The sequence below is a fragment of the Corvus kubaryi genome, unplaced genomic scaffold (genome assembly GCF_017639235.1).
Source record: "Corvus kubaryi isolate FWS band 111438036 unplaced genomic scaffold, C.kubaryi_AGA036_p1.0 split1-73, whole genome shotgun sequence".
Classification (NCBI taxonomy): Eukaryota; Metazoa; Chordata; class Aves; order Passeriformes; family Corvidae; genus Corvus; species Corvus kubaryi.
The window spans coordinates 177,934-203,147 of NW_024582081.1; the positions used below are offsets into that span (position 1 = coordinate 177,934).

The window sequence follows — 25,214 nt, forward strand, 5'->3', positions numbered from 1 at the left end:
CTGACAGATCTTAAGGCCTTGTCACAGATCACTACAGAGAGTAGAGATCAGTGCCTGCCCCTCCTCTTCCCCTGACAAGGAAGCTGTGGACTGCAATGAGATCTCCCCTAAGTCTTCTCTTTTCTAGGCTGAAAAGCCAAGGGACCTCAGCCCCTCCACATATGACTTCCCCTCATCCCATTACCACGAGTGACCCAGATTAGAAAGGTGTGAAGGAAGCAATGTTGGTGTGCTGCTGATCACCATGGAATGTCCTCTCCAGCACCAGTGTCCCTGGAGCTGTGGGCTCTGTGGCTATTTGAATGTTAACCCTAATGGAATCGTGGTGCTGAGGCTGAGGTCCCCATCACCATGGGTAGCCCAGGTTAGAAGAGTGTGGAGGCAGCAATGCTGGCACTCTGACATGCTCTACTTCCCATGCCTCTTCAAGCCCTGTTGTCCCTGGAGATGACTCTGACTCTCTGAAAATGTAACCATAATGGCAAATTGAAAGTGTTATGATAATATCAAGAAACATGAAATAGTTCAATGGATGCAATTTTAAATTTTATTTAATGACTGGATATTCTTTGTCTGATCCTATAGCTCATGTAGCTTTGGTGACCTTTCTTCCATACTAATTTTTGTCACTCTGCAGGATTTTCCAGGGCCATCATCATCTGGGGACTTCTGTATGTTGAAGACAAATTTGTCTTTTTCTAGTTCTTGATCTCTTTGGTGCTTTGAAATTTGGTTTCTTTCTTGGCCTTGGTTTATGTAAGAAAGTCCTCTGCTCATGTAAATCTATAATCAAATTGCTTTCCTGAAATGTTACGGGAGAAAACAGGATCAAAGAGTAAAGAGTAGAGAAGAGGAGAAGTGTTTCATAAGTTAAGGTTTTGATGATTTGGCAGTTTAATATACATAAAACTGATCATGGTCTTCCTTCCAACTTAACGTTATTAACATTTATGAAAGAGTGTGGTTCTTTTATAGATACACAGGGCTCTGTGGTGACCCATTTATCCACCCCAGAATTGTAATAATGTTTTTAAGACTAAGTGGAACTCAATAGCTGTTGCTAAGGGCAATTTTTTTTTTCTATTGACTAAAAGCAGAAGTGACCTAAAGATGGTATGAAATAGCCCTAGAAATCCTAACATTTAAATAAGGGAATTAATTTCATGCTTTACATCCTGCAGTCATGTTTTGTGCTGATTGTCCTGTAATTCCCCATCTGAAGCAGGCACTTCAGGGGAGAACTGTCTGCCTGCAGGGCACTTTGAAACCCTTAGGCCTTACAGTACTTGCTATTTTCTTTGCTCTTTAGATACAGACTAGGCTTGTACACACTGACTGTGAAAACATAATTTTGACTCGGGGAGTATGTAAATTTAACCTGGCCTCAGTGGAAATAATGAGCATTCACTGAAAGCACACCCACTGTCTGGGGTGAATCAAGCTGCGATACCCCTGGCACTGGGACAATTATGGAAGGAGCTCGTGTACATGGTAGTGGGTGTGTAGGTGCCATAGTCCATGGTCTTCAGAGGCCCAGTTAAACTTCCATTGAATTTAGCTGTGGCCTTTGCTCCACTGTGGCAAAAGGGAAGATTTACCCCTGTTTAGCAACAAAATAAAATTCCTCAGTGTAGGTTTTGGGTGAAAGTTCTGTGTTTGGTTTTTTGGGGTCTTTTGAGTAAGCATGTATAATATAATGTGTACTCTGTCCAGTTTCTTGAGTCTAGAATGAAGCCTGTCATAATCTCTACGATCTTATCTAAAGAAAAAATCTGTAGAGGTTTCTTAGACACTTTCAAGTACAAGTGAGCAGTCAAGAATAGGAAACAAAGGTATCTAACCATGAAAATGATTTTTTTGGGTGTAACAGTTTAAAAACTTGCAAGAGGGAAAACACAGACATCCTCTTTATGCAACTCTGGCTTTTCGGTCTCACTTGAAACTCTCAGATTGCCCACATTTTGTGAATGCCTGAATAGAATTTTCAAGAGCTAATAGACTGTATTTACTGCACAGCTACTGAAGTGTGTTTCAATACTGGTTTGTTGTTCAAATACCCATTTATAAACATCACTGACCATCTTTCATTATCAAATGTTACAAATTAATATGGCCTTTAAAATTATTGGCGAATCTGTTCTCTCATGATAATCAGTCACTTCTAAAGCATAAGCTATAGCATCTAATATATAATTCAGTTTAGTAGAGGCAATTATGTTGATTGCAAAATCCATCAGAATACACTGGCTCCAAAAATAAGAGTGTATAAGGCAGTCCATATTTAGCAAATTGAGGTTATTAATCAGACCCTGTTCCTTGCATATCATTCATCCCCATGGTGAGCATTTTTCAGCACCCTTGTCAGGGAGCGGCAAGAGCGGGCAGCTCTGCAAGGGAAGGTGAGCAAGAACTGAGGTTGGCAACAGTGCAGGCAGGAGCAAGGCAGCAGCATGGGTAGGCTACAGGGCTGGTTGGAGATCTATCTACAACACAGCTCAAGCCTGTGCCAGGGGGAGTAGCTGGGCTTGAGCACAATTTCAGGGCACAGGCCTCGGTGGAGGCCCTAGATGGGCTGCTCGGTGCAATCACAGCTCCCTGGTGTACTGAGGACCAGGACCTTTGCGGGATAGATAAATAGAGAACTATATATGGAAATAGAGGAGCTTTTAGTTGGAGACCCTTTCTGCAGGCTGTACTTCTTATGAATCTGTAAAAACACTGTCAACATGTGGGATTAGAAAGCAGACACTGTAATTTGCTGAAATTCTGGGAGATCCTGACTCTGCTTTGAGAGGGAAGGTGATTGACATCGTCCAAGTCAGGCTACTGGACACATGCAGTTACTTCACGCGGGATTTGGTGCAGAAAAGGAGTGGTGCCTGTGAAAGATGGGAGTATCCATACTTCAAATATCATTGTCCTAAAAGTCAGAATAACAAAACCTCATTACGCTGTATCTTCAAATGATATGGCTTAAAATGAGGTTGATTTTCACATTCTTGCTACTGAATTTTTTACAGATAATATGCTACTGAATTTTTTACAGATAAGCCAAATAATATGATAGCAAGAGTACAAACTGGTGAACACAAATTCCTGAGCTGCTGCCAGCTTTTCATGGCAGTTAGCTCTTAAATAGAGGGTCGAACATGCACTTTTATAAGGATGGAATTGTTAGCACATAGCAATAGCAGTAAATTGAGTCAGAGTAGGAATGTCCTCCAGCACTGTTTTCTTCTACACTAGAGGATATGCTACACTTCCCACAATACTAAACCTTCCTTGAGCATATTCTGCCTTACCCACGGTGGCACATAGAATCATTTCTGACATAAAGAATCCAAGACACAGGTGTTATAACCATTAGGCTCCTCTGAAGGGAAAGGAATCTGGATATTTCAGATGAAAAAAAAGGGTCTGAGGGATGAACATGATTTTTTGAGTCTTGGCCAAGTTATGCTCATAATGAAAACCAAACATCTTTATATGAACTGTTTACTATGGATTGGGAGCAAAGAGGGTCATTAAAAGAACCCTGCAGGGAAAATAACTGCAGTAGAGTTACACAGTGGAGACACAGTATTAAATTAATAATGTGTCAAGCTGATTTGTCTCCTGATGACCCAGTGGTTATTTCTCCAGTATTGAAATCTCTGTTATCTGAAGATACTTTTTTTGATGAAACCTATCCTGACAGAAAGATGAGCAGGCAGCTACCTCTGAAACAACAATTTTTGTAGGAGGTAGCAGGAAATATAATCCCAAAATTTGCCCACAATGGGACTCAAGGAAGAGCTAAACTAACTAAAAGTGCCTGTACTGGGACTATGAGGATGTGGTTTAAAAGTCTTGATCCAGTGCAGGAACTGGGAGCTTGTTTTGTTTCTGTTCAAATGGTATTAGATTGGTAGACAAAATTTGACCCCTGGAATTCTCTGAACTGTCTACACATTTATATAAGGTATGTATTTTATTGCTAATATTTACAAGGGTTTTTTGGGATTTTTTTTTTCTTGTTCGACAAAATAACCAATTTTGAAGGAAAAGAGGAAAATGCTTCACTGTAAAAAAAGCTAAATGAAAAAGACCATCTCTCCAAGAATCTCTTACCACTGTACTGATTGTGAATGCAACCTAGGTACAAAAGGTCCAAAATTCATCCCTTCATCTTTTTGTGACGTTTCAGCATGCATGCCAGTGCATTAGTGTAAGTGTATAATTGTATTAAAATGCATGAAAGCTATAGAAGGTATCTGTCTGCTGTGTGTGACATGGGCATATATCTGTCTTTTTATATTTTGTAAACACAGAAACTGCTTTGGAACCAGAGGGTATATGGGGGTGCAGAGAATAGAGAAAGAGACCACGGCTTCTTATGAGAGTGGAAAGTGAAATATTCTAAAAGAAAATAGACCAAATAACACAAACAAAAAGAGGAGGGCAAGAAAAGAAAAAAATTGCATTAAAATGTAGCTTCATTTTACATCACGTAAGACCTTTAATTGCAGGTAGAAGTGCTTGTAATCAATTAAACTAAAAGAACATTCACTGGACTGGGTGTGCATGCATTTGCAGGTGACATGTCAGGAATAAATATTTCCATGGAATCTTAAATTATATTTGGATTGACTACCTTAATACTCAAAGCTATATCTAAAACGAGTGCCTCCTTCTTCCTAGTTAGGAAGAATTAAGTTCCTATGTGAAGTTATTTCACAGAGAGGCTTTGCTCCTGTAGCAGACAAGCTGGCAGTCAGGGAGCAGGAACATTCCTAAGCACAAGCAGTAATTATGGGCCCCTTTTGCTGCTTATAGAGACAACAGATAAGTTAAGGATTTCTTACCTACACTGATCAAAAGATACATCCATCTAACACATGAGCAGTGCTCTGAAGTAATGAAGTGGGTAAATATTGCACAATTAGGAATTGTGCTGCACTCATTGTCTCCCTGGTGGGGGAAACTGTATAATACTCAGAGTTGTTTCTGAAGTATTTGCTGCTAAATAAACTCTGTTGGAAATGAACTTCAGCATTTTATTATCAAAGATCCTGCTCTGTCTGAATGAAGTGCAGGCAGAACAGGTCTCCTGAAGGATTTTTGGATGTAGAAAATAAATGAAAGATTTTTTTTCTCATATCTAGTAGATGACACAATTTTTTTCATATTTTGGTCTCATATTATATTCTGGTTTAAATATTGGTTATAGCAGACTAATCTGTATGAGACATGAATTTTATCTGGAATTATTTTTTAGCTAAAATCTTCTTAGGTTGAAAGTTTGTGTTTTCTAAATATAGAGTAAAAATAAATAAAACCATGTATTCATGTTCTTAAAAACCTGTTTGACTAATACAGCAGCAGCTCCTGCTAAAACTCTTGTGCATTATGGTTTATACACACACAGTTTGAAAAATGTTTTGCCATTTTTCTTTAATGTGCTAGTTCCCTGTCCATTAAAAACCCTGACCTCAAGTACCTCATGCATTTTACATATGATGTGTTGCATAAAGCAGATTTTATTATTATTTAATGAACCTCTGTATCTGATCCATCATTTCAGTTGCAATACTGGTAGGTAGCATTGAGCCCATGTTTAAAGCTTTTTAGGAAAAGGGACACATCAAACCGAAAAAAGCTAGCTTTAAACCAGATATGAAGCCTTCATTTCTGATCTGCTGTGTTTGTGAGATAGTAGCAAATTCTGTGTTAATTTTTTCTTTTCCAGCTGTTTACCTCTGCAAGCGGACAATGCAAAACAAAGCAAGGCTAGAACTAGCAGACTATGAAGCTGTAAGTACCTGGCAAAAAGTAAATTTTTCTGCTGGGCCTAATGAGCCCGTGAAATAATGTTAAGCATGAGAACTACAGGCATTATATGTGAAAATTTATTAGTTATCCAGTTCTTCCAGCTTATGGGTCTAACACTGCTGAGTAGTTTTAAATGGTGTTTGCGAGACTATAGTGATGGCTAACTGGACAAATGTTGAGATTACAGTCCATCTCTAATCTTACTCTGCTCAGATCACCATGCCAGGATCATAAATAACTTCACAAATCCCAGGTACACCATTAGTGTCTGGAAGCAGTTGTTCTCTACACCATTTAAGGTTTGAATGAAGGATCTCTGACAATATTTTCAAAACCTCTTGATAGGTGTAGAAATATGAATCTCATTCTTTATAAGTGATGCTGACACTTGAGCCTTTTCCCATCAGCTAGATGAGAGGCAAAGAGGGTCAGACTACAGGCATTCCTACTCCCTGATGGTTGTGCTGTGCCTCAGGCAAGGTAAGATAATGGGGGCCAGGAAGAGCCTGAAAAAGAGGGAGTTTGATTAGCTGATGAGGATGGCATTCGATAAGGAGAGAGATGTCTTGAGTTCCAACTCTACCCCCAAAAAGTTCCTGAATTTTTCATGAACATGTCAACATAAAATTCTCAAACAGCCCTGGCTCTGAGCTGAGAGCTGTCCAGCTGTGCTGCTGTGACCTGATAGCAGGGTAGTCAGCCAGGCCTCTCAACACACCAAATACTCCAGCCACAGCACCATGCTGACATGCTGTATTGCTTCTTCTGGCACAAGCTTGTTTTTCAGTGTACTGCGCGGTGGGATATGCATAATTTTATACTTACATGCCTTAGAAAAGTCCCTTTCAGTGTACAATCCATGAGAGCCTTTACTGGTATTGGCAAGATCTCTAGAAAGTCTGCTCTTCTCTTTCTGTAGTCTTCATTTTCAGTGCGTATGGCACAGAGGTACATTTGCAATGCAAAGAAATATAGTAAAAACAACACATTTTTTGTTAAGAAGACTGCATACTACTGCTGTTAAGCTGGGGAGAGATTGAAAAAGCTCTCTTGGAGACAGTGAAAATGTTCCAGCATCAATGGAAGAAAGAATTTTGCAAAGATTTTATAAATGTTCTTCCTGTTATTAGTAGGATAGATACATTTCCTGTACAGTATTGAAGAACTATAGTCTGCATTTTTAAAAATGAGGATAGCTGTGGAGGTTTGGCTATGCTACCAAAAATGGCAGCCAAAATTGTTCAGTGGAAACCATTTGCATGGATAACTGATGAGGAATTGTTGTGTGGATCATCCAGTATGGAGATAACTGCTGTTTTCTTTCATTATTACATACTTTCAAAACAAAGATGTTTCTTTGTACTATTTCAGAATTCCTAAGGCAGCACCCAATATATAAAAATGTTTCAGAAATCCCACGTTCTACTGAAGAATGCATCTACCCTTTTTATCAGAGTTTCAAAACTAAAATAGTCGAGGCATTCAAAAGTATTCCATCTCATTTGGTGTCAAGAAAAACTTTATATCAGATAAGTAAGGTCCACTTACACTGACACAAATATCGTGACTTGTATTATATCTCAGTGAGGGGGATGCGAGGGGAGGAGGGAAAGATGAAGCCAGAAGCTATTAAAGAGTAAATAACTTGTAACCTAACCCACTAAAATTGTGATGTATTTTCAGGAGAGTTTGGCCAGGCTACAGCGAGCATTTGCTCGGAAATGGGAGTTTATTTTTATGCAAGCTGAAGCACAAGCAAAGTAAGTTCCTTTGGAGATGAGCATTTTTCATTCTGCATGCTTTTTGAAGGGGGGGAAAGTGGTTGGACACTTTTTATGTTTAAAATTACTGTCATCAACACTGTTTCTTTTAAATATCCTATGACATTGACAGGGTTGACAAGAAGAGAGACAAGATAGAGAGGAAGATTCTTGACAGTCAGGAGCGGGCATTTTGGGATGTGCACCGTCCGGTGGTGAGTGCTGGTGGGGCTGCTGGCTCTGTGAGCAGGGCCACTGATAAATGTCAGCCATTGTGGAGCTTTGAGGTAGCCTGGGGACAAGTAAAAGAGCAGTAGGGTGAGGGGTTGGGGCTTGCTTCCCTTTTTTTAGGATCTAGAGTTTATATGAATCTGTTATTGTAGACTGCAGATGTGTGTGCATCCAATTCATGATTTTCAGTGAATAGATGTGTTGTGCCTGATTTCTTGAATCAGAAGGTACCTGTCTTTGACTATTATCATCTCAAAGGTTTCCTAAGGTATGAGTCATACAACCAAAATTATCAGCATAACTAAAAATACCCTTAGATAATTCTGACTTGTTTTTTTCAGTCTGCTTTTTTGCTTGCTAAGCCTTTCAACTTCACTCTAGTTTTGTTTCCAAGCTATTTTTGAAGTACACAAAGGTTAGATATCGGCTTTGAGCTGTGGGAGTCACACACTGTCTAAACAAGATTTATCTGAGTTCTTTGTCAAAGTCCATCTGAATCAAAACTTTAAAAAAGAAAGGTTCTTACATAGTCAACTACCTTGAGTGCTACAATTGTGAGACAGAATGTCAATTCTTACAATAATTCCAATTAAACTGTACTCTTTTTTTTGCTTTACTACAGAGCAGTATCGGTTTCCCTTACCTAGAGTTAAACTTTCATTTACCGTGCATCGGGTTTGATATCATTACCAATGAAATCGTACGCGGACTGTATCTTTGACACTGGGATAAGCTACTTTTAGTGGGGGAAGTAAAATTAGATGATGATATGTGTAGAAGAGTAGAATGCAATGAGAAAGTTTAAATAAAAAATAGTGAACTTGAACATTGTCAGCTTACATTTGTGACTGTGGAACTGAAGCCGTCATAGAAGAAAGGGATTTTTAGGTAGGATTTAGAATGTCAGGTAGAGAAAATCATTTCATGTTAAAGATTCCAACCACAGGCAATAGATGCAAGAAGACTGGGACATTATTGTCTAATCACTGACAAAAAATAAGGAAGGAGAACAGAAAGAAATTTTCCATCTGATGTAGATTGGAGCTACATAGGGAATAGACACAAAGTATCTGTGGACCTGAGACCTGTGAAGGCACAGAGAGCTTTTATATTTGCAGAAATGGATGTAAAGGTTTTGAATCTGAGAATGAGATGTAATTTTCAGGTTTGGAAGAGATGAATTGTTGAAGCTTCAAGAGAGTTAAAGGGACCAGGACAAGAGGAAATTGAATCTGATTAAGAGCTTTGGCTGAACTGTGGATAAATCTGCCTGGTCCAGCAGATGTTTTTAATCTGGCTGTAAACATGCCTAGGAAATATCAGAGGCAAAAGACTGGCTTACAGTCAGCAATGTAGGCTCCTGGCTTTAGAAGATATAAATAGATGAATGGAGAGGTTCATACTTTGGCTAAACTGCTCCTCTCAAGAGTCATTGAAATAATATTTTTGAAAACATCGTTATGAATTTACTGTCACAGTAAAAGCCAGAAGCTTCTTTTGAAAAGAATAAAAGATAAAACACAAACAGACTGAAAAGAGGAAGGTGATGCTAGAGCTACTTACAATTTGTGGTGGCTTTTCAAGCCCCCAAAAGCCCTCCCAAAAACTTATAGAAATGCTACTGGAACTCTGGAGAGCTAAATTTTTTAAACTGTTTTTAAAGGTAATGTTTGAATGAGAATCTGTATATAATGCTTATTTTTAATTACAGTTTTTCACCTTTTGATGAAAGTTCAGAGGCTAGGGGTAGCGACAACATAGTTCGAAATCTACCCCAATGTAATTTTTTTTTTTTTACTGAAAATGAGTTTTGAGGATCAAATGTTTCATTATTTTTGTTTGGTTGGTTGATTGGTTTTAAGGTGAGTAAATAAATATTTTTTCAAGGTATTCTTGCAGGTGTCCTGGTCCTTAGTGGCTGTATTTGTTACCTACCCAGCTACAGTGCTGATACAGAAGCTTTACATGTAAAATATAATCTATGAATATTACCTTTGCATTGTATTTCAACTTTAAGTTGATGAAAGGGGCAGAAGAGGGAAGCAAGCCGTCATTCCTAAAGGACAGTGCAGCAGGGCACTACAAGAATGGGAAGTATGAGAACAGCTGCATGGGCAGTGAAACCAGGAGAGTGGTGATGGAGAAAAAGAGCATGATTTGGGTATCAGAAATGTCACGTGACTCATAAGTTTAAAATAAAAGAAATGAACCAAGGTTTGACATGAAAGAGGATTTGGCTCAAAAAACACTGTTGTTTCATATTTCCCAAATCACAGTCAACCCTGAAGGTGATTACAGAAGTTCTAGAAGATTTGTGCCGCAGTCTAAGGGACAGAAATTCTTGAAAGTCATTATCATGGTTACTTTTGATTGGCTGGCCCATAATTTTTTCCTAGGTTTTTAGACTGAGATGATGCTTGGAGATGAGCCAGAGAAATTGGATTTGGAAAGTTTTCTTCAAATAATCATCTATTCCTCAATTTTCTTCTGAGTCACAGTTAAGAGAACAGCTTTGTTATCTCATTGTTTCGTTTCCATTCCAATATTTATTTAATTGCAGTTTCCCTGTGGGGATGGGGGTTTTTTTGGTGTTTTGGGGAGACTGAGGTTTGTTATGTTTATTTCAGGGTATGTGGAGTGCAGTCTTGTAATTTCTGTAAATCCCAGTTTCTGCTTTATGTAGAAAGATCTTGGCTTGCAGTTAAAAAGAGTATGGCTGAGCTTCAGCTTTAGACACTGCAGCCTGCAGAGACATTCCCAAACAAGTTTTAATTTTACTAGTTCAGATACCAGCCATAGTAAAACCATGGAAATTTGTGTCAGGGAGAGCTGTATAAACTCCCTTGCAATCCTGACATCAGGCCTAGGATAAAGTCCATGCCGTTATTTATAAGGTAGAGGCAGTATCTGGCATAGGTCTGAGATTAGTATTATTCACATATAGTGATGCATTTCTCTTTTTGATGGCAGAGTAAACATATTGTAAAAGTCTTTCTCTTCTTTCCACCTGCCTAGAAAGTGTATTATTTTCATAATTTTGAAACTTCTATTGATAACAGACTGTGGAAATAAGCAAAAATTGGTTAGGAGGATTAAGGTGTTAGTCAAAAACAATAACAAATCAAGCTAAATTGGGGAAGTGAGTTACTTCCAGAGAAAGAAATTGAGAAGCTGCTTTTGTTCAAAAAGAAATGTCATGCTCCTTATTAAAGTCTTTGAAAGAGAACTTGTTTCAGCTTTCCTGAATTATCATCTCTTTTTAAACCCCATAATCTTACACTTGTTGAAAAGGGAAAAACAAGTACTAAAGCAGTAAATCCTCTGAAACATTCTCAAACCCACGCCAAATATAGTCAGAGCAAAGTAGCTGTGGCTTGCTGTAAAATTAACTCTTTTAGGTAACAAGCAAGATGGCTGATGTCTTGCTGTTACAAATGATTCACTTTTCTTCCTGAGTTACGCATTCATGCAATAAAAAAGGCGTTTTGGATACTTGCTGAGATTCAGATTAATTCAGAAGATAATGAGGGAAGTATCCTTTTCTTCTGTTATCCTTTTCTTCTGAAAGTCACCTGTATGCTTTGTAACCGTAATAAGTTAAAAAAATAATTCATTTTCTCCAATGCATCTCTGACCTTTGCCCTCAGTCAGGGTGTTGGTTGTATTACAGTCACATTTAGCAGGTTTGTGTGCAGTTGTTTTTAAAATGAAGATGGGAAATGTGTAACATTCCTCTGTGTGTTCCTCTCCAAGTTTTAAACACTGTCTATGGTTTAGTCATAGTGTGATTTGATAAAGCATGAGCATGAGTCAAAGTGTGAGCCAGTTCTTCCACTCTGCCATTTATAACTTGGTTAAACCAAGTCCACAGTACTTCTCTTCCCATTGCCATTACTGGTTTGCTGAATAATGGTGATTATTTTGGTTCTTTGGGAAAAAAATTGATATAAAATATTGATAAGGGTCAGACTTGATGACCTTAAAGGTCTATTCCAACCTAGATGATTCTTTGATTTTATGAAAAACAACAGCAATATTTGTGTGATTTAATACAGGACAGCAAAGTATCTGGGGTGAGTATTTCTAGTAAGGACAGCAGTAATATAGGGTGGGTTTAAGATAATGTTGTTGTAAAATTCAGAAGTATGTATCATTTCTGGATTTGGGTGGTTCTTGCCATTCTTTCCTAACACTAAACTAGGAAAACAGTGTTCTTCAAATGTTGCAGAATGGTGAGAGGATCAGGGACATGGATTATTGATAAAGGGAACAAATCAATAACAAAGCTGTACAAGCAAGAGCCTGCAAGTAAAGGCCTGCATGAGAAAAAGCCTCCATGAGAAAATCCCTGCGTGAGAAACAGGCCTGAGAACAAAAAGGGAGTTTTAAGGAGGTACAGTCCTGTGCTGATAAGATATACTGACCATGAGAAGGGAGGAAGATTTTTGATCTCTCAAGTCAAAACATAAATAATAGAAGCTTGCCAAATGTAGTCTTTTATCTAACCGAATTATGTAGAAGTAAGAATGTGCTTTTGTAAGCTTAAACCAATCAAGAACTGACAAGCGTATATACTGATACTATATAAGTGCCTCTGTATTGCCAATAAACGAAGTTTGCTTTATCAATCACATGGATTGTCTGCATGGCTTCCCCCACCCGGAAGTTGGCATTCAAATATTTTAAACTTTGTCACACATCCCACACCTTTTGCTTCTCTCTCTTTTTATGACATTCTATGTCCATTAATTTAATTTTCTCTGTTTATATTTTTAAATTGTATTTTATGTGATCTGAACATGACCCTTCACATTTGACCTATATGCAAAATGCATATTGGTTAGTGGAACTTTATGAGATGTTGAAGGCCAGGCAGTGGGTTCTTTTGAATTTTAATGATTTTTTCATTATTTCATCATTTCATCATTTTCAAGATCAGCCTCAGAGACTTGTCAAAACACTGAATTTACCTTGGATAAGATGGTGCACACCTGCATTTCACACTCACTGCTGGACTTTCCTGGGCCAGTCACTTGTTTAGCCGGAGAACACTTCTCTCTGCTTTATAATAGCATTTTCAGAAAATTTTTAAACATCTTCAGATAGCAATTGTGAATCATGCCATCCAACTTCTCTAGTGATATATATACACATAATTTTCATGTGTTCTTTTGCACTTGTTTGACCATATGTCCTTACAAGGGAGTTACCTCTACAGCAGGCAGGGAATGCAGCCAAACCAGCAATTGTCGCTCTCAGATAATTGCCCTTCTGGTAATGAAACAAAACTTTGCACAAAATTTTAATTACAAAAAATGGTTATAATATTTATGATCCATAACTGCTTGTAGTTGAGGCACATACTTATAAACCTTCTAGCTGGCCTGCTTAGACCTTTGTGGAAGATTTTGTACTGACATTACTTAGCATTTTTATTTAGTCTAGTACTTGAGTAGAGGTGGGGCAGATAGGGAAACAGAAGCCAAGTTTCTTGCAACAGTGCAACAAAAAAAAATTTTGGAAGTTAAAACTGAGACATCCAAGTTGTGAAATAGTTCATTGATGAGATGGTGGAAGGACACAGAAAAATGATATGACAATATGGTTTTGAGTAAGACCCGGTTTTGTGTGAAACTAGGAAAATAACCTGAAGAAGTAAGTATAAGGAACTTTTTTTAATAAGTGCAACATTTATGCATTGATCTTTGTAGCTGTGGGAATTAGATTTGCTGCTTTAAGCCAAAGCATTTTGTCAAGGATCTTCTTATAAGTCAAAAGGCATATAATCAGTTTCTAAATGTCACCTATATTTGCCATCGGCATTTTCAGAGACGTGCTAGACTTTTCTGTTGCCACTTCTTTTCAAGTGAATAACCTAAATTTCTTTTGTATGAAATCTGTAAAACAGCAGTTTCCTGCTTTTTGGGGTAAAAAAAATCCAGAAAGAAATTAAATTTAGCCAGTTTCCTTGTGCAACAGTGTCACAAATACTGGAATCTTCACATAATCAAAAATGATTTTAATACATCCTTAAGTAAAATGAATACTACTGAAACACCACTTGAAAAATTTCAATGGATCTAATTTCTGTGCAACAATTTCTGGTTCTGAAAACCAGTCACTGCAAACGTGAAATGCTATATCATAAATGAAAACTAATTCGAAATTAAATCAACTTGCAAAAAGAATTAAGCATAGAACTTCAATGCAGTAGTATTTTCTTTGGTACAGCTTCTTGTTTAATTTCATATGACTTGTCTCAAGATTAAATTCTAATATCCTTTTTTAATGTATTTTGCATATTATGTGATTCTGTGACACACAGACTACTAATTTTTTTTAAAAAAAACAATGATTAGATCTCATTCTCTTAAGGTGGCAGCCTGACTTTCAACAAGATCTGTCCTTAATCAACAAAGTATGTGAGAACATGAGGATCCCTGTCATGGTCCAAGATGTTCTATCTTCTACGGAGTCATTTTATTCTTTCATTTATTAGTATATATTCCTTGAAAATTTCTCTGTGTCTCTCTTTCTACTGTTTCAAACAGGTCTTTCATTTGCACAGCCAGTGGAATTCCTTGTGTTTCTGATACTACTCAGGGAAAAGATCTAAACTCTAGTTTGAGAAGACAAATAAGTATAAAGTGGAAATTGATGCAATGTAGGTTTCTTTATTTTGGAAAGACACTAAAAATCTTTGAAATTTTAAGTGATCCTAAAGTCTATGCTTAAAGTGAGACTTCCCAGCTCTTAGTTTGAAAATTTTCTGAGTTTTACCTTGCTGCAAACATAATTAAAGTTTGATCAAACTAATTGATCAAATGTCTCTCCTTTGTCTGATGGTGTTCAAACCTCCATTGTCTTGTAAGAACAAGAGAAACAACTCATAGTTGAACTTTTATCCATTAATTGCAGACCTTTCCATGTTTTGATTAGGTCCATTGCAGAACAACAGTGGAACTGTTATTTTGGTATTAGTCAGTGATGTTCAAATCAATCCTTGAATAAAGGATATATTGATTTTACTCACTGGTCCAACAGCAAGTTTTCTGTCCTCCATGTGGGGCTCTCCATAGTATGTTTAACTTAGGCATAAATGCAAAATTCATTATTTCTCCATCAATATCTTTCTAGTGTATGACACAATAAGGTTTATTGCTCATTCATTTTAGTTTAAAAAATAAGTCTATAACTTTTTATTATTTATCTCTGTTCTTTAATGAGTCAAAATGGAATTAGCTATTGAGGACATGTATTGAGCATTTAAATTCATTCTATGCTATCTGCATAATTCTCTACTAAAACCTTCAACAGAAGAGAACACTTAATCCTAACAATGTTTTTATTAATTCTTATGAATTAAGACAATCCCTTCCTTTGAAGGAAGCAGCTCAATAAGATTTTACATTGAATATTCTGTGGCCTGAAATATCAGTCCAATAAACGAATACGAAAGGATGAAAAGCTTTTATTTACTTAATCAAAAGCCAGTAGGTTTTACATTATTATCAACTGATAGCTGGTTGTAGTGGTTAAGCTGTGTACAACTAATTTGTTTCCATTATACTACTTGACTGTAGATCACTATTTTCAGGTATATTTGCAGCATATTGACAGATGTATCGCATGTTTTAAAAATGGATTTGTATTAAGAAACACAAAGACATTTGAGGTTAGTCTATGCAAGTCCAGTTCCAAGTTGTATTCACTTACTTCAGTGTCAGACTGAATCCATACATTGCAATTATTTACCTTGAGTTCCAAAAATACAGTATTTAGAAGCATAACATATCTCATCTCATATCATCTCATGATGAAAAGACTGTGGATATTGAAAATATCTAATGAGTCAGTAGAACAAGCAGGTTTTAATAACTTTTCCCTGATTATCTGCCAAATTTATGAGGCCTCTAGAAATGAAATATGAATTGTGCTTGTGTAGACTCTATACTTGAGAACAATCTTGGGATTTGCTTCCTAAAAATTATGTTTCAAAGGTGGTAATTGAAAGGTTAAGTCTGCTTCTCAGAGGAGGTAATTTCTAACAGACAAGAGTCCATAGGAAGAGCTAGGTGCTAATTTTAGAAGCTTGGTCTGGAGTTGTAGAGAGGTGTAGTCTTGATAGGAGTTCTTTCCAAAGTAGTCATCAAACTTATGTACGTATTACAATTTACATTTGCGGTTGCCATGGCCACTGGACTGTATTCTGAATATTAGTCTCTCTGTGTTTGCTTCTTATTAGAACTATAATGCAAGTGGGACTTCCATAAAAGCGCTGTGACTTAACAGCAGGTATTGGAAGTCCAGTCACAGTGCTTGTTTGTCAGTCTGAAAAACTGAATCAAAAAGGCGTGTTTTCAGAGAGGTGGTTGTGCTAAAATTTGTTGTGCAGAAGCTTGGAATATGGTACTACTACAAGTAGCATATAATATGATAATTTCATATTTTATACTACTGTACATGTGTATGAAACTCTAAGTACTGTAAAATTATATACTACAGTCGTTAAGTAGCTAGACCCATCCAATTTAGTTTATAGTTTGTAGTTATGGGATTATGTTACATAATGAAAAAGAAAAAAAAATCCACCCCTTGTGTCCTAGTACTTAAACTCAGCATAGTATTTTTCCTCTCTCTTCAGATTTACTGGGGATCTTGTTACTAGAGGTGTTGTCAAGTCCCAGTGTTCACACACTTGATTTCTCAGAGTTATTTTCACAGAACTGCTGAATCAAATGGGAATAGTAATTAAAACAAACACCTTTAGGGAGGCTCATAAAGTTCGTAAGAGTGTTTCAGATTAGGTACACCTAGCTGACTGTAAATTAACCCCATGATTAGGTTCTGCAGTTTTACATAACAGTATCTTTTTCTCACTGAAAGGAAGTGGTTCCTGTAGCCCAGTTCCCGTGATCACTGATTTGTCTTTGCTGCCTTGGGGGGCATAACAGAGGCTGGTGAGATGTCCCCTAGAAGCACTAGCAGTACACAATCCTACATATTTGCAGTTTCTGGCAGCTATGGCTTCTGGGTTTATTTTTTTCATCACTTAGTTGAGGTTCATTGATCTCTAATTATAAAGTGAGCTACATTTAAAAAAACACATTTTCTGAAATTTGTATCTGAGTTTGCAATTTTGCTGTCCTTTGACTGGACCTTAAGACAGCAGCTGCTTTTCCAAATCCTGTTAAAGGCCTGACCACTTGTACTCATTATGTTTGGACTGTTCCTCTGAGATGTCCTATTGCACCAGCAAAGTTATTAATAGTGCAGCTCTTCTGCTGGAAAAGCCTCTTTATTCATTGACCCTGAAGTGTGTAAAATGAGGTAAAATCCCAAAATACCCTGATAATCATTACCTAAACCTCAACTTTTCCCTGTAAGCCTTAGTGGGTTCTGCACACTTGAATAACTTCCATCTCAGTGAAATGAAAAATTGGTGCATTGCAGGAGAATGTAGCCTTATGAGAGCCTCAGTTTTAGCCATTACTGACAACTTACTCAATATAGGATTTTAATGTCTCCTTTGATGCTAGACTACGTATGAGAAAAATAATCTTTCCCATATAACCAGAGTCAAATTGGGTATTTTTCCAGCTAGCATCTCCTTTGATTTTTTCCAGCTGAGTGCCACTGGATTTTTTTTTTTTTTTGCCTCGTTTCTTTATTTTGTAATCTTCCGTTTCTTTTTTATAATCTTCTCCCGTTGATTTTTAACTATACACTGTTCAGATAGCTGTACAAGTAAACTGGAATAGAAAACCTACAAATAAAAATGAACTCTGCTCTTCTTCTTATCACTCACTGCCTAATTAGCTTCTTTTCTCTACTTTAGAAAGTGAGTGATATGAATAGTTACTGTTGAGGGTTAGAAGACTCCTAAAAAAATGACAGGAATAGTAGCAATGACAGAAATAGCAGAATAGATGGTTGCAAGCTTACTTTTTTTGTTAAAATCTTCTATTTCACATAATGTAAAAGACAGATTTCAATCTCTGATTTTTCTTATGTTTGTGTGCCTGACTTAATCTTTTCAAGTGAAAGAGAAGACCTGTCATGTTTGCACCCAGGTCCATAATTTAAATTTAAAGTCTTTAAATTCTGAGAGCCTGGAGATCTTGAAATTTAGTATTTTGCAATTACACTTAGCAGGTTAGATCATGCCTGCAAAACAAATAAAATCTATTTCAAAGTGTATTGACACTGAAATGCAATGAAATTTCATAAGGTATGTGATCAATCTACCTAAATATTTACTGCTTTAATGAACTCTGAATTTATGGGTGTGCATATTGAAATGAGGTAATTATTTTAAATAGTGCCTATGTATTTTTAGCTAAAGAGACACTGAAATTACATTTCCTTAAATCAACCTGAGGTTTGTTTGTATGAGTTGAGCACGAACCACAGGATGCTACAGGGCAGGGGCAGCAGCAAGGAAGCACATACCAGTCTTGTTTCCACTCTGATGTTTTGGGGTGGGGAAGGCAGAGAGATGAATTTCACACCAATGTGAATACTTGATTGGAGTGGTCTGTAAAGTGGATAATTTGAATTTCACTCCCTGCAGCTTGTGAAGTGTAGGTTGCACCACAGAAGTATAGGCTGAGAGGGACCTCTGGAGGTCTTCTAGTCCAATGTCTTGCTCAAACCAGTGCTAACTTCTAAGGGGAATCAGATTGTCCAGGCACTTGGGTTAAACAAGCTTTGAAAATCACCAAGGACGGACATTCCATAGCCTCTCTTACTTTTACTGTGAAGTATATTTCTTTATAGGTGACTGGAAATTCCTTTACTGCAATTTCAGATTACTGTCTCCTGTCCTCCCACAGTGCACCCTTGGAAAAGGTCTATCTCTCTAAGCCCCCCTGTAGGCACAAAAGACAATGGTTAGCTCTCCCCTTTGGCAAGCATAAAAAAAGTCTGTTCCTCCAGTGGATTTTCCCATTTGGAATATATTTCTTGTGTTGTTTGTGGGGCCCAAAAGTAGTCTTGGTGTTCCAGAAGTTTCCTTGTGATGCTGAGTAGAAAGAAATAAACACTTTGCCTGCTGGCTAAGCTATTGCTAGTGCAGCTGGGTATGTGGTTTGTCTGCATTGCTGCAAAGAGATACTGCTGACTCATGTTCAGCTTCTCCTTCAGATCATTTCCTACAGAGCAGCAATACAGACAGACAGTTCCCAGCCTATCGGAATGCACGAGCTTATTCCCTCCCACATACAGGGGTATATTTGTCTCAGATACAAGAAAACTTCTGGTTATTTTGGCTTAAGTAGATGCACAGTTAAATTGCCCTTTTCTTTGGGAAAGAAAAAAAAAAAGACATCAAAACTTCAGCTGACCTAATTATGAATATTAATTTACTCTCTGTTGAGCATTTTTCACTGTTTTGAATTACAAGCACATCATAGCAAAAAGATTTTTATACAAAAGAGGCTTTGACAGCAGTTGATTTGGGCTATGTGGCCAGGCAATAAAAAGGACACTTGGAGTGTGCAACTTTGTACAGCAAGCAGACTAAAAATACTCCATACTCTGCACTACTTGGATGGAAATATACCATGGCTCAGGCATGCCATTTTATGTAATTCTTCCAAAGAGTTGTTACAGGTTTCATAAAATTAATACACTGTAGCACTATTACAAGGGTTTAATTAATTAATTCACTGTTGCCACAGTTATCAGGAAAAGAACATTAATATCAAGTGGTTTTTTTTAACTCAACATACTCTCAGATGGTTGCTTCAAATGCTGGCGATAGCCAGATCAAGGCATGTATGTTCTGGTACCTCCTCTGCTTGCAGACAAGACTTCTTCCTTCCTTTGTGTTTCTTAGCAGAATCCTGGTATGCAACCTCCTACAGCAGCAGTAGAAAGTGGTGCTGCTTGGGTTTCATACTAATGTTGTTATCCAATAACTGAAGTAGGGGTTAAAATTCCGCTATATGTGGGTTTTTTATGTTCTTTGTCTGTATCCATTTACATCAACAGTGAATTTATCACGACTGGATTGACATGTCCTTTAATGTAAATTAATACAAAGGCATTTGTACTTTGAGAAAAGGACATGCTAACGGATGAAAAAAACTAAGTGAATGTATGACAGTTTTTCACCCAGATATTTAAAAATTGATGAGGACCAAATTCTGCCCTGGTTGTGATCTTGCTGTATGATAATTTCAACAAGGTCACAAGGCTTTCCTCTGTGTGTGTTGAGGGGAAATTGTTTTCACACAGAATATTACTCCTGAAAGAAATAAGCATTCTATTTACACATATAGAAGAGTTCTCAAGTCTTCCAGGAAATCTGTTTGAAAACTATTTACAGTATTAGTATGCAAATTATATACCACACACTAAATGGGAATCTTGCAGCAGAGCACTCTGAGAGGCATCTCACTATTTGAACTATGGTAGTCCAGTTAAAAAAACAACACAAAAAAAGAAAACACAGCTGGATATAATTGTATTCAAACACATACTTATTATGTTATTGAGGGGATACAAATAAAATTAAATGTTGTCCAGCAGAGGTTTTCCCACAAAGACTGAGTTATTTTAGCAAAATGTTCATATAATGCAACTTTTTGTGTTTATTTTAATTGAAAATATGTTTGATATTTATTCCTAAATATTGACAAATGAAATTCGGCAGCACCAGAGAAATCATAAAACCCATCTCATATCAAGTATAATCTAACATATATATACTTATGTTGAGAAGAAAACATAAATTGTGACCCAAGCTACATTAGGTACTTCCAGTCATATAATTTAAATCAAGTTATGAGAATAGTATTGTATAGAGGTAGTGATATATGTCTTAAACTCCTATTGTTACCCCAGGTTGTCAGAGTAGTTGATACGCCCTTTAGCTGCCTCCTCTTCTTCACTGGAGCTTCCTGATGCTTCCCTGCCTCTCCCTGCCTGGGGCAGCTCTCCTGTCAGCTTCTCTTCAGTCCCACCTTGGTCCAGTTTCTCCCCACACAGTCTCTCCTGCGTGCCCCTGCCAGAGCAGCTTTCCTTCAGCATGAGAGATTTTAAACAGCCAGGTGTCAGTGAGAATCCACTAGGTGCTGTAGAAGGTCAGTACTGGGCTCGGCCTCTTTGCAACTAGCAAAAGCTTTGCCCTGGTTTCATTTCTAAAAATCTCCCAGAATTTCTTGTGTTCCTTACATCAATCTGCACAATTCTGGCATGTAAGTTACCCAGGCAAGTTGCAAGATCTGTCCGTACCAATTTACTGCTGGTGGGCTTGAAATCTTTAAAAATAAGAGGCTTCAGATGAGGTTTATGCCTTCTTTTTTCCCCCTCTCCATTTTTAGGACATGCTTTTAACAAACCATAACTGAAAACTGAACAAATAACAGTTTGTACCTTATGTAAGTGTGCCTGCTATTTAAATTGTTACATTCAAAGGCTGTAGATGTTGTTAAAGCCCCTCTCTTCTTCACTGCCAGCTGCTGCTCTAATCCTAAAGTAGATGCACTGGGGTTTTTTAAGCTTTATATCTCAGTATACTGCCCTGGGAAATTGCTTTCTGCTTTTAAATTGACCATCATGCAGAACTTTGTATTTTTCAACCTGCCTTTTTCTTTGAGAGTTGCAATTTATTTCTGAGTTTAAAAATGCCCATTTTTGTTCAGAAGCACGAAGGGTACCTTCCCAATTCTAGTGTGTCAGATGCAGTCTTAAGAATATTTATTGTTAGCAGTGAGGAACTTTTTCTGCTGCAAATGTAATATGATCAAATGCACACTAATTTATTACTTTAAAATAGAAACTTATTTATTTGTTAATTTTAAAAAACCCATACTGGATTAAATAAAATCAGTCTGGTTTTTAGAATATTTTCCAGAGGCAAAGTACCATTGCTCTGTTTAATGAAAGCTATTTTTTTCTTAGTTCTTCCTATGTAAGCAATTTTTAAAATTTTGTCTTTGAAAATTTAGAGTCACACTTTTCGTTATGATAAGAAGACAGAGGTTGTATCATTAGTGTGATAATAAGTCCATCCTGGCTGTTGGGCAAGTAAATTCAGTATCTAGCTACTCCCATTAAAAAACCCCAACCTACTTTCACTAAAAATCCGCTCCCACTAGAGAGCAGATTTTGTAGTTTCCACTCAGTGTCAAATGTAATTCCTCTAAAATCAATAGATAAAACTCACCTGAGAGCAAAACACTTATTATTAGTTTTTTCCAGCAAAGGGTAAAAACCAGATTTACGCACAGATTTTGTAGTTAGAGGGAAGTGTCAAAGGAAGATAAATTAGGAGAATCTAGAGTGCTTGCCTGCTTTGGGGTGCTACAGAGTTGTGAGAATGAGCCAATGAAACCCAGATACGATGTGCTGAGAGTAATTTTATTTAGGCTGTCAGTCTTCTGGTTAGGCTGCAGAAGCCTGTTTTGCTGGTTTGGTTTGGTTTTTTTCCTTCGTTTTCCAAAGAAGCAAATCCTGTTTTGGTACTTTTTTTCATTGCATTTTAAAAGAAGATCCTCTTTGAAAATTGACCCAAAAGCAGATGCTCCTGAAGGGAGCCTGAGGTTCACAGGTGAGGTGAATATTGCACAATTCTGTTTATTTTGTCTCATTAGGTCAACCATGCTTCTTAGAGGAATAGCTAGAATGTAATGAATGGCTTCCTTGGCAAAACCGAAGCAGAAACATGTGACTGGTTTCTGTTATCTTGGGAATTTATTTTATTTCAATTTCATGGTGTGGAATTTATTTTTCAGTCTTGCACACTGAAGAGGAGTATCTCAGTGAAGTTCCTTCCCAGATTTAGCCCTTTGCTTTCCTTTCTCTTTCTTTTAATAGCCTGGCTGTGTAAACACGACTGAAGTGGATATAAAAAAATCTTCAAGAATGAGAAATCCACATAAAACAAGAAAGGTAAGTACTGTTATTATATCAAAATCAGGAGGTGGAGGAAATTTATAGCACAAATTTCCATAATTTCTTACAGCATTTTTTTCTTACAGCTGCAAGGAACAAATGCATGAACATATGTTAATATTTCACAAGCTCTTAGTTGAATTAGTATTAACAAATTTGCTAATGCTAAGTAAATTCTATCACATAAGATTTTGGAGAAATACAAAGAGATTTTAAATATAAAATTCATTTTTGCATTCTTTATTCATGTTGTTTAGTAGATTGAATAAAGCCTATTAAAGTGTTTCTGTCAGTAATTAAGGAAAAGAAATTTTAAAATTCAGTGTGAACTCTAACAGCAGTTCTTGTCCTGTTCTTAATGAAAAATGTGTCTCTTTTTTACAATTATGCCCAAAATACTTTCCACTGGAAATTGTGGAAGAAATTAGCTCTATCTAAATTAGGTTGTAATTGGAGTGTAATTTATCTAGGGTTGTATAGATGGATTGGCTCAACTCTTTTAAATCCTTTGCACCATAAACATATAGATTGACTTCCACTTTAAAGTACTTCCTTTGAGGTACATTTGCATGTTGATCCGTGGAAAAATATGTTTTAAGAAGGAAAGTGGATTTAGAGAAAGTTTTAGCTTGTCTTATTTATGGTAGTGAAAGGTCCAGATTAGTGTAATTTACCAGAGAGTAATTGCAATTTTGGGAGTCATCCAAATAATCCTTGTGCTAGTGTACCTTTCACAATACCTCACCTACCAGTCATCTCTGCTTACTGTAATAGCATCTCTCAGTGTCATTCCCCATGTTTACTGTGACGCTAATATAGAGACCTAATAAAAGTAGATCCTTTGTCCTGTGGCTTTATGGAATTGTGGGAGTTTGGGAGTCTTTATTTTACACTCTAGTGCAGAAGCACAGTTTCATCTGAGTGCATGGCTTATTGCAGTTTCCTCAGGAAAAGATGATCTTGGCTAACTTCTTGAGCACAATGTACTAAGCCATGACAGTTATTATGAGTGTGTGTAGAAAGCACTGTATGAAAGCAACTCTCATTGTTCCATATTTTTTTGCTCAGTCTGTCTATGGCTTACAAAATGACATTCGAAGTCACAGCCCTACCCACACGCCAGTACCAGAGACTAAGCCACCCACAGAAGATGAACTACACCAAGAGGTTTGGAACATAACTACAAACATGTACTTTTAAATTAACTTTTTAGGAAAGTAGGTATAAAAATATTATTGTAACTGGGAAGTTATTCAAAACAGGTGTAGCAAACATTTAATAAACTTTTTCCTTGTTTCAAGATAAATGGATTTAGGAATGTAACTTCATCAAAACTAAGGAGACAAAACCTGAATTTTTTTGTATAATGCATTAAACATCTAAAGGCAGTGGGAAGTAGGCCAGTGAGTGGGTTCTTTGTATAGCTAAGCCCATTAGACTGTTCAGCTGTGGAGAGCTTGCTCTTCTTTCAATACTGATTTGAGGTTTGGGGGTATACTTACCACTCCATGTATGCATGTATAAGGTCACACATTTATCTACTGTTAAAGCTTTGTTAATCTTTCCTGAGATGTTAGAATTTGGAGAAGGTAAATGTCTGAAGAAGTATTAGTTCTCTTCAAAAATCTAAATAAAGGCTAATTTTAAAAATGGATTTCTGTTGATGAATCTTTAGGGAGAATGTTATATTGGGCACATCTTTTGTCTCTGTATGATCTTTTCTCTTTAATGGAAAATTCCATTTATTTTAGAACTACGCTGGTGAAATGTTGTTTTAATTCTGATATATTTCTCTTCTGTGCCCTAGGATAAATTAAGGTTCAATTACAGCCCTAATAAAAAAAGTTATAGAAATGGAATCAAGCAATAAATTACTCATAAAACTCTTTGCCTTCCTTTCTTGCAGATTAAGCACTGGCAAATGCAATTAGACAGACATAGATTAAAAATGTCAAAAGTTGCAGAGAGGTACGTATATTGTCACATTTTCTTTTTTTTTCAGTTAGACTGATAACTATTGGGAAAAATGTCAGTTTGAATTAGTCTCAAAGAGCTATTCACAGCAAATAGCTCTTCAAAGAGAGACATGGGAGCTCAGATTTCATAGAAATAACTGGTTAGAGTTTACTTTAAGTGGAGAAGTATGAAGTTCTTTTAGTGATAAAAATACTCCAGATATTCCACAATACATATCTGATAAACCCAAGTCACTGAAAGAGCCTCTGACCAAGGGATCACAAGTTTCACCTTTCATTGGCAGGGAGGCTAAAAGGGAATAGGTCTGGGGTTATTGTTTTGATATTTCAAAAGGGCAATCACTGATGAACCAAGGGAACTGATTGGTGTGGAGCTCAGTCAGTGCTTGAACAAAGCGAGTTTGGGCTCAGTTTGGGTCAGAGATGTAACACTAGTAGGAATCTATCTCCTAATAAGACCAGAATTTGTCAAGAAGGGGCTAGAAATCAAATAAAACAAAAAGCCCAACGTTGCAGAAAATGGAGCTGCATAGGG

General features: G+C 36.9%; 1 protein-coding gene across 11 annotated transcripts in view; it reads left to right on the top strand.

Moving 5' to 3' along the window:
• Nucleotides 1–25,214, top strand: part of RGS7 (regulator of G protein signaling 7) — a 242,747-nt gene that overhangs the window by 176,973 nt on the left and 40,560 nt on the right. For all 11 annotated transcript variants that reach the window (XR_006013825.1, XM_042014398.1, XM_042014403.1 and 8 more), the window contains exons 6-11: nt 5,729–5,793; nt 7,495–7,571; nt 7,705–7,786; nt 22,626–22,700; nt 23,772–23,870; nt 24,610–24,671. Coding sequence is in view for 10 of the 11 variants with exons in the window: in XM_042014398.1 (XP_041870332.1) it covers nt 5,729–5,793; nt 7,495–7,571; nt 7,705–7,786; nt 22,626–22,700; nt 23,772–23,870; nt 24,610–24,671 (460 nt within the window). In the remaining variant the exon portion in view is untranslated. The remainder of the gene's footprint in view (nt 1–5,728; nt 5,794–7,494; nt 7,572–7,704; nt 7,787–22,625; nt 22,701–23,771; nt 23,871–24,609; nt 24,672–25,214) is intronic.